The sequence below is a fragment of the Cydia pomonella genome, chromosome 7, assembly GCF_033807575.1.
Source record: "Cydia pomonella isolate Wapato2018A chromosome 7, ilCydPomo1, whole genome shotgun sequence".
Lineage (NCBI taxonomy): Eukaryota > Metazoa > Arthropoda > Insecta > Lepidoptera > Tortricidae > Cydia > Cydia pomonella.
Window position 1 is genome coordinate 12411387 of NC_084709.1, and position 14373 is coordinate 12425759.

The following is a 14373-nucleotide window of genomic DNA, read 5'->3' on the forward strand; positions in this document are numbered from 1 at the left end:
TTTTAAAATTACATTATTATTTGACAACTAAATATAACTATTAAATTTAAAAAAATTAAAACCCTTACGCTATATGCCAACGAAGTTAATTTTATCCCAATCATTCCTTACATCATTTTAGAAAAGAGCTGATACTCTTCAAACTGCTGGATCGATTTCGATAAAACATAGCTAAGAACCACAGCAAGAAAACTCGCTTTCACGTATTAAAAAAACCGCATCGAAATCGGCCCATCCGTTGTAGAGCTACAATGCCACAGACACATTGGCGTCAAACATATTATAACACTCCTCCTCTTTTTGATTGAAATTCACTAACACTATTAAAAACCTCAACCTCGCAGTCGCAGGTAGATATAAAACATAATTAAGCTGCGCGGTACGCCAACCTCAGAGCTACTCTACGCCCATATCTAAATCCTTTATAAGGCATAAGTGTGTCAGGAATTGTGCAAAATTCAACTCCCCTTGAAATCAATTTCAAAATTAAGTGGGAAATATGAATACCCCCCTACTCTACACTGCCCTACGAACATAACCTGGACAGACGTTTGACAATAGTGCAAAGGCAAATGAAAGTTGAAAAACAAAAACTGCTAAAAAGGTTAGGACATGTAACTTTTGTAACACCATTTATGTAAACCCTTTTTATGTGCAAATAAATGATTATGAATTATATGAGATATGTCAGCTCAGGAACCCGTCTCTCCGGGGTATGCTTATAAAGGCTTAGTATCGTAAAACCACCCAACAATAGTTGGTCAAACAAGGTTGTCAGTAGAAAAAGGCGCTAAATACAAATTTTCTACGGGACGATAACCCTTCGCGCCTACATTTTTTAATTTGTCGCTTTTTTTGCATTTACTGGCGGAAATGGCCTGACAGACTATACCCAAAAGCTCCCACTCCTACTGGTCCAAAACGAACTCGAATATCCTTGTTTAGGTGTGGATATTATTTGATTTTTGCAGCACCAAGGCAAAACATTTTCACACCAAAAATATTTGGTCGGGTCGGGGGCAGCACCGGAGCTTCCTGTTTATTGGCGCGAAGTATAAATGTCAAGTTTGGTACAAGATGAGTAAGATGACAGAACCTACAATGCATAAGAAAACGTACGTGAACTGTAAAGGGAGCACTTGCTTTGGCTGAAGACGCTGAAGTGTCAATGTACAGTTTATGTTTCAGATTCAGGCCAGAAGATGGCAGACCCTCCAACGAGAATGGCCTCTATAGTTGGATGGTTATCCGGTAATTTTATACACGTAATACCACAAAGATGGCAAAAGTACCGACTGTTTCACGTCTAGATATGAGCGTTAGTGTTTAAAAGGGATGCCTTATTCGGAATGTGATGGATGTGAATGAATGAAGCAATAAACTTCAAGACTCCGCATAATAGTTGATATAGAAAAAAATATATAATTCATAAAAATGTATGAGTAAACTATTTGTGACATGGGTTTTTAGCGCATGCGGCGTATCATTAGATAATATACACAATTTGTGTAACAACACGTGGCCGCGTCTTATATGACTTATGCCGAATGAACAAATTAACACATTCACTGCCAAGAACACGCGGTGTCTTCATTTTGTATTGGAAACGGGGCGCTTGACACCAGACAATAATTTGGTGGTTAGTTCAATACTTTCGGTGCCCACTAGGGAATGCAATCTCGACCCAAGGCGATCTGAGATCTCTCGTGAAGAATCTGAATCGAGATTGGGTGTTTCGAGATATAAAGCCGTTCCTATACAGTAGCACTGCTTATATAATTTAAGCTCAAAAATATTACTCAAGATAAAGTAATTTTCAATCTCGTTCGATATCTCGACCAGGATTGCAAAAATCAAGATTTCCTGCCAACGAGATTGAATGTCGAGATCTTGCATTTCTTAATGCCAAACGCTTCATTTGCAATATAAAGTGAACACATTTAACGTGTTCTTGGCAGTGAATTTGCTAAATGTAAACGAGAATTTAGATAATATATAAAAGCATAAGAAAGCTGTGATATTTTGATAATGATAATGACCCTCCAAGTTAACTCTTACAGTTATAATGCTTATAACCGTTACAGTCCACCAATGAGATTACTCTTAATAGTGTATTTTATTGCTCGAGTTCTATATGCATATAATCTAGTGTTTACTGTAAGGGTCACACACTTCCCTTTCTTTCATAAGAATTACATTGTCATACAATAGTTGTAAATCACAGGAGAGACTTAAGTGTATGACCCTCTAGTGCAACGACTTTTCGCTTAACTACACGAAACGTGATTTTGTTTTGATTAAGCAATAATCTCAATTTCTTCAGTTCTAGCTAAACAGTGTTAACTTGTACCCACAAACTACTTCTTCTTCTTCAACTCCTCAAAGCGCCTGTTCAAGTCGTCAAAGTCGATCTCGTCGGGCGCGCTAGAGTCGTTCCCAGCGGGGCGGTCGGCGGGCGGCGCGGGCAGGACGTCGGACGGCACGGACGGCAGCTCGGGCAGCTCCGGGTAGCTGCCGGCGGGCGGCGCGCGCGCGCGCGGCTGCGGCGTCGGCGCGTGGCTGGGCTGGAGGTGTGAGGCTAACTTAATATTCCACAACGTACTGGCGCAGTCCCGGTGGACTTTTTTATTTATTTATTGAGAAACAGTCTTAAATAAACATATGAGCAACTTAGGTAATAGCTACACATTGATTTCGTTATAGACCTATAGTTTCCTAATTTTAAATTTCGATGTACAATTGAAAAAATAATAATAGTGTAAACGTATAGTGAACTTATAGGACTTCACATTCAATGCTGATCCGCGCGCCGCTCCGTTGTGGGAACAGAATATCGCTGTGTATCTCGCTCACGATGGGGCGGCGTGTGGATCCGGATCGATGTGATAAGACAACCGCATACACTATGCCAGCGTTAAATAAAAAAAATTGTAAGCAAACAAGTGATATGCTGAAGTTTTTGTTTATACTTACAATATTTTTACGACGCTCACCTACAGGATGTTTATTTAGTCATCTGCAATAATTTACGGGGTGAATATATAGGTCATACTGAGCAACTTTTACTATGGGACCAACCGCAAATACGGAAAAATAATGATCCCCATAGAAAATGTCAAGGCCAGACATCCAAAATGTATGAAACAGCCAATTTTTTTTCGTGATATTATGGTTGGTCCCACAGTAAAAGTTGCTCAGTATGACCTATATATTCACCCCATAAATTATTGCAAGTGACTAAATAAACATCCCGTATAAATGGTGTTTAAGTAAAACCGATCCCTGTCGAATGTCGAGTAATTCGAAAATTCACCAATAATTCTATCAAATGATAGTCCCTTTTTAGAATTACACGTCATGCGGTAAAGTATTTTTCATAACGTAAAACTCGAACAATTGTATTATGATTACATTTGTCACCGTACCCAAATTATTTGAAAAATACTATATTGATTCGAAATCACCTTATATATTATAAAGCGCAAACAATACTACAGACAATTTTTTTCACAAGTACAGTCAAGTCATTAAATATCCGGAATATCGTAATGACCGGTCATTGCAACAATTTGACTTGAAGCAATTCAACACATAAATATATATGTAAATCCTAACCTAAGACGTGCATCACACACACATGCAATAAAAATAATAAAAACAAAATATTACCAAATCATGATTAATACTGTCGTAAGCAGGAGGTAGGTTGTGCATCTCTTCCTGCAAGAAAATGTAAGAGTAGCATACTTGAACAACGGAACAAAATTACAAGACTTACATTGGGAAAGTAAAAAAATCCAATTCATCAAATATTTTAAAAGGTGACTCTTGTAAACCATGGATCACACCGATTTGTACATGAATAAGTGCTAGGTACCTACAGGTACATTTTAAAAGTGTTTTAGGAGGCCTTGGCCTTTAGGGAGTCACGCCTATCACTATCAGGGAAGGGCGTGTGTATGACTTTATCAAAAGTATAGCCGGAAAAAAAATAATCATAACACAGGTGCGAAATAAAATTGAAAGAGATACAGAAATACTAAGAAGAAGAAAAATAAACCTCGCGCTGTCGTGTAAGTTTGTAAGATTTGTTCTTATTGGTGGTTGATGTCTAAGTATGACAAAAGGCTTAAACTGGCCGATCGTGATCGTTTTTTTAGGGTGATGAAATAAAACACAAAGCAAACAAAATGAATTATAGGAAACCAAGCTATTTAAGTATTTACACGGACTCAAGCTTCAAATAACTGAAGCTTTTAACAGGCTTGTGAACCTTAGTCTTTTATTCCAAATTATTAATCTAGAACAGGCTATACAAAGCGTACCTGTAAGAAGCTGTTGCTAAGGTCCTTCGATTCGACGCCAGGGGGCAGATTGTAGCCCATGGGCGGCTGGCTCGGGCCGGGCGGCGACGCGATGAACCCGCCCGCTTTGCCGCCGGATGGACCCTGATATATAAAACAGTATATTATATATTAATTATTTGCGCTACACCATACAGTACAGTTAGCAGCTGTGCATGTCAAGATGAAAACTGCTAAATTACATATTAGGACATAAGGAAAAGTTCCTAATTCTTTTTTTAGCCCTTCAATCGCGACTGTGCACGCGACGTGCTTTGGATATCGACGTGACATAAACGAGCCGATAGAGTAAACGACGTTTTTTAAACTGCGCAACAGAAAAAAAAACGGACGCTTATCGCGTTTATAGCGCGTCTCTCATAAGCCCATAAACCCCCGCGAAATGTGTTGTGGTTTTAAGGACAAATTTTGCAGCTAACTCTGTGACATTTTTTGAAATCAAAGATTTTCAATCTAACTAACGGGTGTGTAATGTTTTTAATAATAACAATTTGCGAAATTTCATTTTTCATAATTTGAATTGCATAATTTTGATATGCAGAAATTATGATTTGGTATAAAAACAAATACAATAAAAACGAATTGCATAATTTCGAAAAGTAATTATAGTTTAGTAGCATAGTAATGTATTTGCATAACAGGCAACCAGTATAATGTTCACTCTGTATACTATTTTATACTCAGAACGTTTTTTATTCATGAAAACCAACAGCATAATGTTGAAGGTGTGGTTTCACAATCAAACCACGGCAAATCGTTCATAAACTTTATTTGATTGAGTTTGCTGAAAGTTTAACAACACGGAATTACTAATTAATAAAAAAAACTTAAACATTATATTTGCATGGAACATAATCGATTTTTCTAAGCGTCAAACTTACCTACATCCGTACTTTACGTCTGTCGACATATATCATTTTACCGCAAAGCAGCGGCCAGTGTGAGTTGGAATGGAACCTCTGTGGTTCCTAAGGGATTCAGATAAACTTCATATAAACGCCTAGTGAAAATGAACAAGCAAAAATACAATTTCCGAGACATATGGTTCTGCCCATATGGTCGCAGTTCTACCTAACACTCCTCCTCGCTTCGCTCGTCGTCGTACCTAACGGCGACCAGCTTTAAAGTTGAATAGGTAGATTGTTGTATAATTTAACAGTTTGATTGACACCAAGTATATCATAGAACACTATGTCACCATTCGTTAAAATTTAGTACTATATTTTAATTATTATACGAAATGTATGTTATAACAAGTAAAATTATTCCTAAGGATTGTTATGAAGAATGTTTTTATGATTATAGAGCATTCTGTCATTAAATTAGTATGACTAACAACTTTATATGTTTTGTTTTTATACATAATGTTTATTATGAGTTTCAATAGTAGTTAAATGAAATTATGCTAAAAGTTTGTATTAAAATTGAACGGCACCCCTAACTAACAATAAGAGACATCCTTATGTCTTGGTCCAATGTGTATTTGCATCTCACATTTTGCTTCATGAAAGAGTGAGACGTAATGCACGTTGGACCAAAAAATTGGACAGGTGGAATACCACCCTAATGAACTCAATATACATAAATAAGTACTGTACAAATAATAAAGTATGATATTTTGTTATAGACAAGCCATACTCACAGAAGGATAACTAAAAGGCGTGACAGTAGGCGGGGGCAGATTAGGCATCTGCGGCAGCACCGGCGGCTGCGGAAAGCCGATGAACCCTGGCGGCATGGGTGGGCCGTTGATGTCGATCAGCATCGCGTCTCGCCCTACTGACCAATAACTCATTGTAGCAAAAGAATATGTGAACAACTAAGCACACAACCAAGGCAGTTAACAAGTTCAGGTAGTTGAATGCCTCTAAAAATACTTTATACAAAAGAAACTAAAAAACAGTAGTCTCTTCAATGTCGTTACCTGTCTGAGAGTTTTGACCACCATAACTAACTTTACCTATCTATGTTTGAAAGCCTAGCTTACTAGTAATAAAACAGTTGTAGTACAGGTTAAATGAAATAAAAACCGGACAAGTGCGAGTCGGACTCGCCCACCGAGGGTTCCGTACTTTTTAGTATTTGTTGTTATAGCGGCAACAGAATTACATCATCTGTGAAAATTTCAACTGTCTACCACGATTTATAAGATACAGCCTGGTGACAGACGGACGGACGGACAGCAGAATCTTTGTAATAGGGTCCCGTTTTACCTTTTGGGTACGGTACCGTAAAAACCTTTCCCCCAGACCAAGTAAGAATGATTAATGATTGATTTATTATTTCAGCAGAAAAAGTTACCATACCATTTTTATTACTCGTTTTTTTAAGATGAAATTGACAAAATTTACTATAAACAACACAATTTAAATAAATAAATAAAAAAGACTTTTCACCACACCAGTAGGGCTAATATGGTCGGCTCTTTATCACTTGTCACTGTCTGTCACGTTCTAACAAGTATATAAGTGCGAAAGTGACGCATGGCATGACAGGTGATAAAAATGCAACCATGATACCGCTGCAGCTGATTAAGGCTCTCTTGATTGTTCAAAAACTGTTAAGAAAGTTGCATTTTATCCACATATGGGGCAAAGTTATGATATGCAAATTTTGAGTTGTTTCCTAATGTTAGCTGGTGGAATTAACTTTTAAATTATGATTTTGAATGATAAATATTTAATGACATTCATTTGGATTTGATTTTATTTGATGTCATACAGTTATATTTTGTCTGGGTTGGTGTGGTAAAATTTTTTGTGTTTCTCTAGGGGGGAAAATCCGTGTGCTTCGAAACCCTTGCAACACTTAAGATTCCATTTTTATTTATTTCAATTCAGGAATCTTTCGTTTGCTTGCATATCAATATTAGCATGAGCCGTTAAACAAAAACTTTGCCCTCTTGTAAAACAGTGGCCCATACTATTATTGCTAGGTAACAGAATAAGTTTACACCTTTACACTTTTTTAAACAATTATGTTATGGGAAATAACTGGGGTACTCAGTTTTGCAATTTCTAAACCCTATCCTTTAGCTTTCATTTATGGGTGCAGATTCAAAATCTAGGGCTGCACATAAAGTCAGTGAATTGAGATTTCCATTTTGATATCATCCCATCAATATAATATGTATGTAATTCATGAAAAATATACTATACCTTCTTCTTCCCTCATCACTTGCTCATCCGGAGTGTACTCCACATTGTAATTCTTAGCTATCTCTATAAGGTACCGCTCCACCAGTATCTTCGGAGGACTCTGAACTGACAGCTTGTGTTTCAGCTTCTCACTTATTGTGTGTACACTTTCATTTCTGCATGCATCTGCATATATCTTGCCATATTTGGCTGTCAACAAGTCGGATATAATTTTAAGTTCCTAAAACAAATTGCATAATCAAGTAATTATTTTGTAATCACACTAAACAAAGTCACTAACATTTAATGTACTTTCACATTTTAATTTGACAATGTAAGGTAACTGCTGTATCATACAGATTTCTGCCATGTAATAGTAATGTTTTTGTTTGCTCTGTAGTAGTTTGAATTTTATAAGATGTTTATAGGAAGAGCTGTTATTGACCTTTAACCATCTTCAAAGAAAACAACAACAATTAATTAAAACATGATGTGTATCATAAGTAGTATAACAAGTGCTCAGTAAAAAGCAATCCCTGACACAGAAATAATCTGATATATTAAGTCTAGACAAGTGGTCTTTCAAAGTTAAAACCCCTTAATGGGCAGTAAAATTCTATGACTGCTTTTTTTAGTACTGTGTATAACAAACCTGGACATCAGTGTGCATCCGCGGTGCAACCCAAATGAGGCTGGAAATGGCTTCAGCCAGCCCCTCATCCAGCTCCTTCATCTGCGTCACCAGTCCGAAACGGGCCAGGATTAAGTCACAATACATCTCCACTATTTCCATAGCTTCTACCATGTAATCTTCTCTGCAATAATTACACATATTTAACACTTCAGCTGCTGAACGATTTGTACATGCTTATTCTTGATACAGATATATCCCATGATAGTTGTTACCCCAAATCTAATATTTCATTTGTCTTTGGTTTTAATTCATTTTTTTTTTGTTTTCTTGTGTTCTCATTTATTTTTTAGTTTCACAGTGCCTTGGTTTTTACTGTAATGCTGTGTAATTGACATTTTGGTAATAAATAAATAAAATAGATAGGTGTTTCCCTGAGGCATGATAAGCTGTATCATGAAAATAGCAGTACAGTAGAGTTAGGTGATTAATTGAAATTTGACACAATCTGAATAATGAATAATATTGTTAGAAATAAGGTTTACTTTAATGTTTGCCATGCACAACTTATATGGCCCATAATGAAAACAGATTGATAATACAGTGCAGGACACTTAAGATTCACAAAGTAAAATTAGAACAACAACAACTATGTCATGTTATATGAACTTAGGTGACTTGTCAGGGCATCATTGATATTTAAAGTTTGTCTAGTCAAGGCCATACCAATTAAAAATCTTAACAATCAACTACAAAATAAGCAATGATTTACCTTATAATGTGTTCCACACGGATCTTAGCCCGTTCGCTCTTTCCCGCAGCAATATATTCAGCTATTTCCCTGCGAGCCTTCTGCGCCAGCTCAGTTTTCTTCTTTTCCAACAATTTGAGACGATTTATGGAAAGCCTCAGGTGAGTTTTTAGTTTGGTGTAGTTCGGGTTTGTGGAAAACATGTTTGTTTCAGATCTTTTAAGCTGTATCAAAAGAAAACTACAAATATTGTGTACGAGGATGAGTAACACAAATAGTTGTTTGTGAAAGATGAATCACAGATGATCACAGTTCAGCGTTCAGCTGTCAAGTCATTATTTAACAACGATTATAAGTCAGGGTGACGTTAAGATGTCAAATCAATATATTGTCTAAGGCACTGATTTAAACGCAAAGAAATGAAATATTTTTACAAAACCACGTAGTTCGAAGTGGTTATCTGCATCTCTGTCGCACTTGCCTAAAGCACAGGGGGCCTAACGCAAAAGCCGAAATTCGTTAATTGCGGGAATCTTTCTCTTTCACTCTCACTAAGACGTAATTAGAGTGACAGAAATAAACACCCGCTTTTGACGAACTTCGATTTTCGCGGTTATAGCCCATTCATGCATTCTTTTTCGGGCTCGAAATCGGGTCTTATATCCGGCCTGATAAAGTGTGTATGTAATTGGCACTTAAGCGCCAATTACATCCGTACTTCGCAATATCTGTGTTTTCGTTTCACGGAATATCAGCACATCGTTAACAATATTTGAAATGTAACAAATACTTTGTCTCTTTTTCCAATTGCCAAAAATGTTCAATTTTTACATATGAACCATTTTTTTAATTTCAAATATTGTAAACGATGTGTTGATATTTGGTGAAACGGAAAAATATTCTTTCTCGCACTGACATAGTACACACTTTCTCGAGCCCGAAATCGGAGGGCCTACCGCGAACCACGTTCGACGTGTTGCCTCTCTGTCGCACTCGTAAATTCGTACGTAAGTGTGACAGGAAGACAACACGTCGAACGTGGTTCGCGGTAGGCCCTCGGGTCTCATATCAGCCCTGATAAAGTGAGGATGTATTGGGGTATTTGACGCATATTGAATATTATAACAAGATTTGTCTAAATGGATAGAAAATGAGCTATCCATTATAAAAAAGTGGAATTTAAAAAGATATATCGAGATTATAAAAAAATACAAGGCTTCAAAGTTACAAAAAAAATATTACTTTGAAAAAGAAAATGGTACCATTCGACTCCTTATATTTTATTGAAAAATAAATTATATTACAACTACGTACATAAACGCAATATTTCAGGGACAAAACAGCAATTTTCTTGATCTTCCGTACATTTAGGACAGACAAATGTAATGTGACGTCACATTACATATCACTTTATTAAAGATATTTCAATCGTCGAGTGCGAGCGTCAGAATAACTCTCATTTCTGAACTTTGTGTTGCTTAAATGCCATGAGTCCTATATTATAGACATTTGATCCCCAGGAAAATCAAGATCGATTGACATTATTTCCAAAAAACTGTTAAGTAGCCAATAGGGTTGTTTCCAATTTTTTGAAACGCTTGTAATACGTTCTATATTAACCAAACGTTGCCCTAAAATTTAACTTTTACCCTAAAAACGGCTTTAAATATGTTAAATTGACAAAATATATTTTGACCCATGCTTTCGCGCCCAAAACGCTCTTTGAAAATTGTATGACGTCACAGTTTACGGTTTGACACGTAACTATGTTATGTACAAGACACGTAACACCAAGGCCTCCCGTTGTCTATTCTCAGTGCAGAATGTGATACTCAAGCCGTAGCCATTTAGGTGGTGGGCAAGCTGTGTATGCGTGCGGGTTTTTAAACATCTACTAAAATATGTTTTCTGCAATAATGATTTAGTATATATTATAAAGTATTTATTATCCATTAGCATTTCTATGATGTTAGTTTTTAGTGCAGATATCGAAGCTTTAATTAATTGCCCACCACCAAAATGGCTACTGCTTGAGTATTAAATGTTGTGCGAGAACAGGGGGCCTACCGCAAAAACCGAAATTCGCAAATTGCTTTACTCTTTGGAACTGACAACGGGGGGCCTACCGCTAAAACTGAAAATCGTATATTGTGGGGATCTTTCTCTTTTACTCGTACTAAAACGTAATTAGAATGACAGAGAAAAATGCCCGCAATGACGAACTTCGATTTTCGCGGTTACAGCCCAGTCTCAAAACCGTGAGTTGTGACGTCATCAGAATCTTCAATGTCGTTTCGACTTGGGTCACGTGACGTGTGTTAAAAAATATTTTAAATTCAATATTTACAAAAATATGCTCATCAGAGGTCCACTAAAAGTAGTTTAACATGTTCTTATAATCCATAAGAATTTATTGGGATACTATTCTGCCCTAAGATTTGTAGATGGAAACAACCCTATTGGCACTTTAAACAGTATTGCTTAGAACTCTTAGAACTTTAGTCTAACCAGATGGACGAAAAAAAAACAACGTAATGTCAGTGTCACTGTCATGAGTGTCAGAATTTGCAATGCAGTGTTTGCATTATTTGGTGAATTTATCACCATTTATTACCACGTGCTTTGTAGTTGTAGAAAAGCCGATATTCTACGGAATAACGACATTATCTACAAAATGTGTTGAAGCGCCGGCTAACATAATTTTAAACACCTCTTTCTCCATATCGTTAAAAATGGCAATGCTATACGACGAATTTAAACCAATCGTAGATCTGGTTCTAAACAATTGGACTGCTTTGCAATTGGCTATAGATCATGGAATGGGTTCCAGTGGACCGAAAACAGGCCAACTCGTATCAGACTACGTAACCCGGTATTGTGTTGAAAATTTGGGAGGAGACGTTGATAACCTTACTGAAGTGTTAGAAGACTTGATGGACGAAGAATTCGATACTGTGTGTGAGGATAATTCACCTAAGGAAGTAGCAATTGTACTGCTACAATACTTCACATTACTCAGAGGGGGTAATCGAGATGAATTACAAGCAAGAATTGCCGCAATGCCTGTTTGCCAAAAGGGACTCAGCCAGAATGTTAAACAACCAACGAATCCTGGTGATCCTGATGATTCAGATAGCAGTAGTGAAGATGAAGTTGCTCCTACAAATGGCACTGTACCACCATTCATTCATAATCAACAACCTGAACCTGAACCAATGGATGAAGATGTAGACCCGGGCTGGACTGTAGTGAGAACTAGGAGAAAAAAATAGTATAGTCTCTTAATAAACTACAGTCGGTACCAATAAAACTAATGTTTTGATTACTGAATGAGAAGAACAGACATCAAAGAATTAAAATATCAGTGTATTGTATATCATTGTACAAGGGTTATGAAATGAAATATTTGTAATAATTTAAGTGATGTTAATTTGGCATATTATTTTACTACCCATGAAAATATTACCCGTGTACCTTGCTTGTATAAAATAAAATGAGCACCTAGCAAAGGCTGTCCATTTACTACCCCCTGGCTCATTTTCTATCTTCTCAGGACACTGTAGAACTATTGTCCTCAGTTTCAGTTTATTAATTTTTAAAAATTATTTTTGAAAAATGCTAAATGTTTAAGGGAAGATTTAGGATTTTTCAAAAATATTTTTTATAACTTGAATTAAAAAGAAAAAGTGGTGGAGAATGCAACTTTTTATATATTATAATGTGTGTACACAGCTCTATCAAAATTACTTGCAAGTAACATCTAGACTAGTTATATATTTTTATTAGAGGCACACATGTACTTTCCCTTCTCTTTAACATCCTATTCTCTCCTTCTTGTCCCCCTTATCCCTAGGAGAGATTTAAATTTTTAGCAGATGGCAGTGTCAATTGGCCGCATCACTAAAGGCGAATTTAAAAAAGTTGTGGCTTTCAGACAGAACTTAATCAAAGAGATGTGTGCGGTTAGGTAGTTTTGTATATATTTATTACATAGTATAGAATGTATTATATATTATATCTACATATGACTATTTACATATTTGTGTTATTTCATATCCCATTTATGTATTGTAGGTTATAGGATATAAAGGTTTACCTATCTTTTAGGAAATTAAATATTTTATTTTATGCCTTTTAGTAGTTTTGATGTCTACCGTTCTCCAAGTCTTCCTAAATTGCTCTAAGGTAGGGTTGCCATACGTCCCGGTACGCCGGGACATGTCCCGGTTTGAAGCATGGTGTCCCGGCGTCCCGGCCGATAAGGAAATTGTCCCGGTTTAAAAATCATAGTTATTTAATAGAGGGCTGGACTCTGTAAACAGTAATATACCTACAATAAACACGACTCACTAGCTAGGCTAATCTTACGTGGATAGAACGACGCAAGCTGACACTTGTCCGTTCACGTTTCACGAATTTACGTCAACAGTGTCAACACATTTCGGGATTTTCTTTAAATGTCCCGGTCAGAGTCCCCACACTTTATTTATTTATTTTATTTATTACAAAATATATAAACATTACAGTCAACAAAAACCAAGGCGCTTATATACTAGAACAATTATATATATACATTTAGATATTAACAATACACAAAAATAATACTACTGTCATAACTAAAATTAAATTAAGTACAATGTCACCATATACATTACATTACAAATTCATGCATTCGTTGTAAATTAAATTAAAATAAAAAGTTGCGAAAACTACATACAATTATTAATTAAATAAATTAAAAGTTTTCGACCAAATCCACCAACACTGTCCGCAAACACGTCTATATGTGGGGCGTCGATGGACATGGCATTGAGCATAGCCAGGGCCCTCGCGGTAGGCGCGTTCCTGGCGCGGCGGGTGCGCACTGAGCTCGACGCGAAGAGCCGCTGCGGGCGCCTCGCCGGCAGCGCGCTCAGCCCCGCAGGACAAGGGCGCGCATTCGGCACAAATATACCCAATCTCTCTAGCACATATGAGCTATTTACTGTACCATTGAGAATTCCATAATAATGGATCAACAGCAGCAGTTTGCGTCTCAGGTTAAGAGTCCTGAGTCCCACCATACCCAGCACGAAAAGAGAGGGATACATATAAGGGTAGTACCCGTAAATTCTCTTGTACATGTATCGCGCGAAACGTCTTTGAACCCTCTCGATCATTAACCTATACTTCTCCTCACTAGGGTCCCAAGTAATGGCTCCAAACTCCAGCTTGCTCCGGACATAAGCATTGTAAAGCATCATGGCCACAGTGGTATTTTTAAATTCCGCTGATACCCTCATTATAAACTCTAAGGTTTTGGTTGCCGCTTTGCACGTGCTAGTTACATGCTCTCGAAAGTCTAGCTCCACATCCAGAGCAAGCCCCAAATCCCTTACCTGGTGCACTCTTTCAAGTGAGTTATTCTCGAGATGATACGCAGAATGAATTGGAGAGCGAGCCCTAGTAAAAGTTATTATTTCGCATTTAGAGATGTTGAATGGCAACTTA

General features: G+C 36.9%; 2 protein-coding genes across 3 annotated transcripts; one reads left to right on the forward strand and one right to left on the reverse strand.

The window, feature by feature from the left end:
• Positions 1-364: 364 nt before the first annotated feature.
• Positions 365-9237, reverse strand: LOC133519846 (IST1 homolog). 2 transcript variants are annotated; one of them, XM_061853977.1, is made up of 7 exons: positions 8905-9237; positions 8154-8316; positions 7523-7742; positions 6007-6143; positions 4326-4448; positions 3670-3720; positions 365-2564 (listed from the first exon to the last, which is right to left on the reverse strand). In XM_061853977.1, the coding sequence occupies exons 1-7, from the start codon at positions 9084-9086 to the stop codon at positions 2358-2360; spliced, it is 1083 nt and encodes a 360-aa protein (XP_061709961.1). In that variant the 5' UTR covers positions 9087-9237; the 3' UTR covers positions 365-2357. The 2 variants fall into 2 exon arrangements, with proteins under 2 accessions (XP_061709961.1, XP_061709962.1); XM_061853978.1 differs by having other exon boundaries at positions 6007-6140; positions 8905-9236.
• Positions 9238-11193: 1956 nt separating this feature from the next.
• On the forward strand, positions 11194-13016 carry LOC133519848 (pre-rRNA-processing protein TSR2 homolog). The gene has a single exon (XM_061853981.1). The coding sequence runs from the start codon at positions 11454-11456 to the stop codon at positions 12153-12155; it is 702 nt and encodes a 233-aa protein (XP_061709965.1). The 5' UTR covers positions 11194-11453; the 3' UTR covers positions 12156-13016.
• The last annotated feature ends 1357 nt before the right edge of the window (positions 13017-14373 follow it).

Coding starts and splice junctions, on each gene's coding strand:
- LOC133519846 (XM_061853977.1), bottom strand. CDS start 9,086: ATGTTTTCCACAAACCCGAACTACACCAAACTAAAAACTCACCTGAGG. Junction 7,743..8,153: donor GGATGCACACTGATGTCCAG/GTTTGTTATACA, acceptor AATTTGTTTTAG/GAACTTAAAATTATATCCGA. Junction 3,721..4,325: donor TTAGCAACAGCTTCTTACAG/GTACGCTTTGTA, acceptor ATTTTCTTGCAG/GAAGAGATGCACAACCTACC.
- LOC133519848 (XM_061853981.1), top strand. CDS start 11,454: ATGCAGTGTTTGCATTATTTGGTGAATTTATCACCATTTATTACCACG.